We start from the raw sequence: 2956 nt of genomic DNA, 5'->3' as shown, positions 1-2956 counted from the left end.
CTGGCCTTCCAGTGTTATGGCGAAGGCCGTCCAGCCTTTATATGTTTATGCGATGTTAGTGGGCGGTGGATCTTTGGGGTTGATGAGGGGATGGGATGTGGGAGACGTGCAGCAACGATGGACAAAATGGTGATGCTCTTTAGAAATGGTGTTGAGTGGTGTTGCAGAATGGCGTTGAAACTTGTGATACAATATCAGCCGTGTGCGCGAGACTAGGATTAAACGCCTAGTCATACCTTATTGGGCGTCATAACCGTGCTGGAGTTAGCAAGCGGGTCTCGCTCTGGAGGCTTCCAGACCCCAAAGGGGGCCTAGTAAAGCGGGGCCTTGATTTTATCCTGAGCGCGCCAGGCTAACTGGGAGCATTTCACACCTTCCGAGCCTAATTCGCGTTTTAAACTCGTTAAAAGTCTTGCGTTGTGCACCTGCCATGCGGATGTGGTCGTTAAAGCTTATTCCGGCCTCAGCTGGTGCGGCCTGAGAAGCATCGCGCCCGTGATGTTGAGGATGGCCCAATGTACTTACGCTGGATGTGTGCCGCCGGCCCCGCCCCCTCAGTTCCTCTAAGCATCAGGTCGCGTCCACATCGACCTCCAAGTATACCGCGGTAACACGCCGCCCTCTTCTCTGCGTGCGTTGCCCCGGCCACACAGCATATCTCTTTGCAATCCACGTCGCTGTTCGTGGCCTTAATATCAGTCCTCCAACCGAGATGTTTTTTTCCCCGTTTATCGGGATGCAAGACTACGCAAAAGGAGGCCAGGAGGGCGCGCCGCTGGATCGTTCCCCCACCCCACTCGCCAACTGCCGCCGTCATCAAACCTCTCCCTTTCAGCGTGTGACTTTACATGGATGCTTTGACCGGACACCTGGCCCCTCTGGGTTCCCTATATATGGCGGCGCATGCCGCCTCAAATCATCCGGGCCTCCATATTTCTCATCTTTGTTTCCCTGCCCCGTCGCGCCCCCAAGTCTCTACTTTACCATGGCCGGGAAGACTGAACTTGTGGCGACCTTCTTGATCCTAAACCTGGTTCTCTTCCCACTTGCATCGGCACAGCTGCTCACGGCTATCACTAGCTGCGTCGGCGGCCTCCTCCAAGTTGCCGCGTGCGGTCCTGCACTCAACCTCATCAAGATCGGTGGAATCACCGATGCCGTCACGAGCAGCTGCTGTGCGCTGATTGCAACCCTTACGCCTGTGCAGGCCGGTAAATGCCTCTGTGCCGTAGCCAAGATTAACGTTCTTGGGCTCGTCGTCGACGTCAACCTCCCGGGGGACATAAACCTGTTGCTCAAGGCCTGCGGCCAGCAGGTTCAACTCCTTGGATGCTAAGGGAGCTGCCCACGACGTTATCCGCACAGATTTCACGCCCGGATTTTCCGTAACTTTGTTGCCGCAACCCTCCTCGTCTTTCCTAGTCATCAGCATTCCGTTCAGTTCATGTCGCCCCCCTTGTAACAGCCTCTGTCTCAAGCCCCTTCCACCCGCGAGTGCGACATCTTGTTTAAGGCCTGACCGCTATGATCGTCCCCTGATAATAAGCGAGGCTCCTCTCTCCTCCTCCTCGTGTTCTGCCCTCCGCGCACGTGCAAGGCGTCCTTGGTTGACACACATTTATCTTCGGATAATAAACCTTAAAAAGACTCTCGGTCATACACCTCTGTGTTGGCTTCTTTCATTGTAGGGCACATACTAATAAACATCCGCTCCAGCTTTTCAATGTCTTTTCTCAAGCCTCGAGAACTCTCGAGAGGAGCTAAAGTATCATAAAAGTCAGGAAGACAGTGTGGGAAATGAAACTACAGAATCATTCTAGGGCGCTCTCTGCGGGACACGGGAGCTCACTGTTGTAAGCAAGGCGAAGATGCGTCGAATCGAAGAATGTCTTCTAAACACTAGCCCAAGGGAGGAGCGATGATCAGTTGTCACGGGCTTTCCCGACCAAAGCGCTGATCTCTTGCGCGACCGGTTCTTCTTATGCAGAACTAGCATCGCATACCCGTTAGCCAGCTCGATCTTAAGCGTTGTAAAGTAATTTTAACAACGAAATCATCCATCTTCGAGCACGGTATTCGGCCAGGAAAGCTTGCAAAAGATCATGCGTTTTCAAGCACAATATTTGGGCATGAAAGGTTGAAAAAGATGGTCCATTTTGAAGCCCAAATATTTGGTCGCGAATGAACAGTATTTCATAGTAGAGTACGACGGATAATAGAGTACGTTCCCCAGTAGGCCAAGTGCATTCTCTGCCACTCGAAGATGCCGAGGAAGGAAAATTTGCCGGATCTTCAAGAAAAATATTAGGTTATCTTTAACAAGCATTCTGACATACAGTATTCAATCATGCGGTAGATTCTTTACCCTCCACCTTACAGATGTAGGTCTTCCTCCTATTGAATCAAGGGCCTCTTTCTGTGTGTGTGTGTGTCTCTCTCTGTATCTCTGTCTGCCCATGTATCTCATATTGTTTTCTCTCTTAATCTCAATCTCTCCCTCCCCCCTCTCTCCCTCTCCGTCTCCCTCTTACTCTCTTTCTCTCGCTCCATCTTTACGCGTCTATCTCTCTCTCTCTCTCTCTCTCTACCACACTGTTTGTCGGACTCAGTTTCTCTCACTCTGCCTCCCCGTGTCTTTCTGTCTCTCTCTTGGCATCCCATCTTACTCGCTTTGTCTCTCTGGCTCTGCGTTTCTCTCCGTCTCTGTCTCTCACCCTCTTTCTCTCTTAATGTGTCTCTTGAGCTCTCTCTCTCTCTCTCTCTCTCACTTACTTTCTCTCTCCCTATCTCTTGGTCTCTCTCTTACACTCTATTTCTTGGTCTCTCTCACGTTCTCTTTAGCGATCTCTTGGTCTCTATCTCCCTCTCTATCTCCCTCCCTCTCTCTCGCTCTCTATCTCAATCTAGCGCCTCTTCTTTATCCCCCCTGGTCTCCGTCTCATTCTTCTTGTTGATG

At 51.3% G+C, this 2956-nt stretch overlaps 1 protein-coding gene across 1 annotated transcript; it reads left to right on the top strand.

Annotated features, from left to right (window-relative positions):
• Positions 1 to 963: 963 nt before the first annotated feature.
• LOC144714925 (putative lipid-binding protein AIR1) lies at positions 964 to 1449 on the top strand. The gene has a single exon (XM_078589739.1). It carries the CDS (start codon positions 986 to 988, stop codon positions 1334 to 1336), a length of 351 nt encoding a protein of 116 aa, XP_078445865.1. The 5' UTR covers positions 964 to 985; the 3' UTR covers positions 1337 to 1449.
• The last annotated feature ends 1507 nt before the right edge of the window (positions 1450 to 2956 follow it).

Source organism: Wolffia australiana, chromosome 2 (genome assembly GCF_029677425.1).
Source record: "Wolffia australiana isolate 7733 chromosome 2, ASM2967742v1".
Taxonomy (NCBI): domain Eukaryota; kingdom Viridiplantae; phylum Streptophyta; class Magnoliopsida; order Alismatales; family Araceae; genus Wolffia; species Wolffia australiana.
This window is presented reverse-complemented; position numbering and strand designations above follow the sequence as displayed.

What these genes read in the sequence shown, in the direction of transcription:
- LOC144714925 (XM_078589739.1), top strand. Translation starts at nt 986, where the DNA reads ATGGCCGGGAAGACTGAACTTGTGGCGACCTTCTTGATCCTAAACCTG.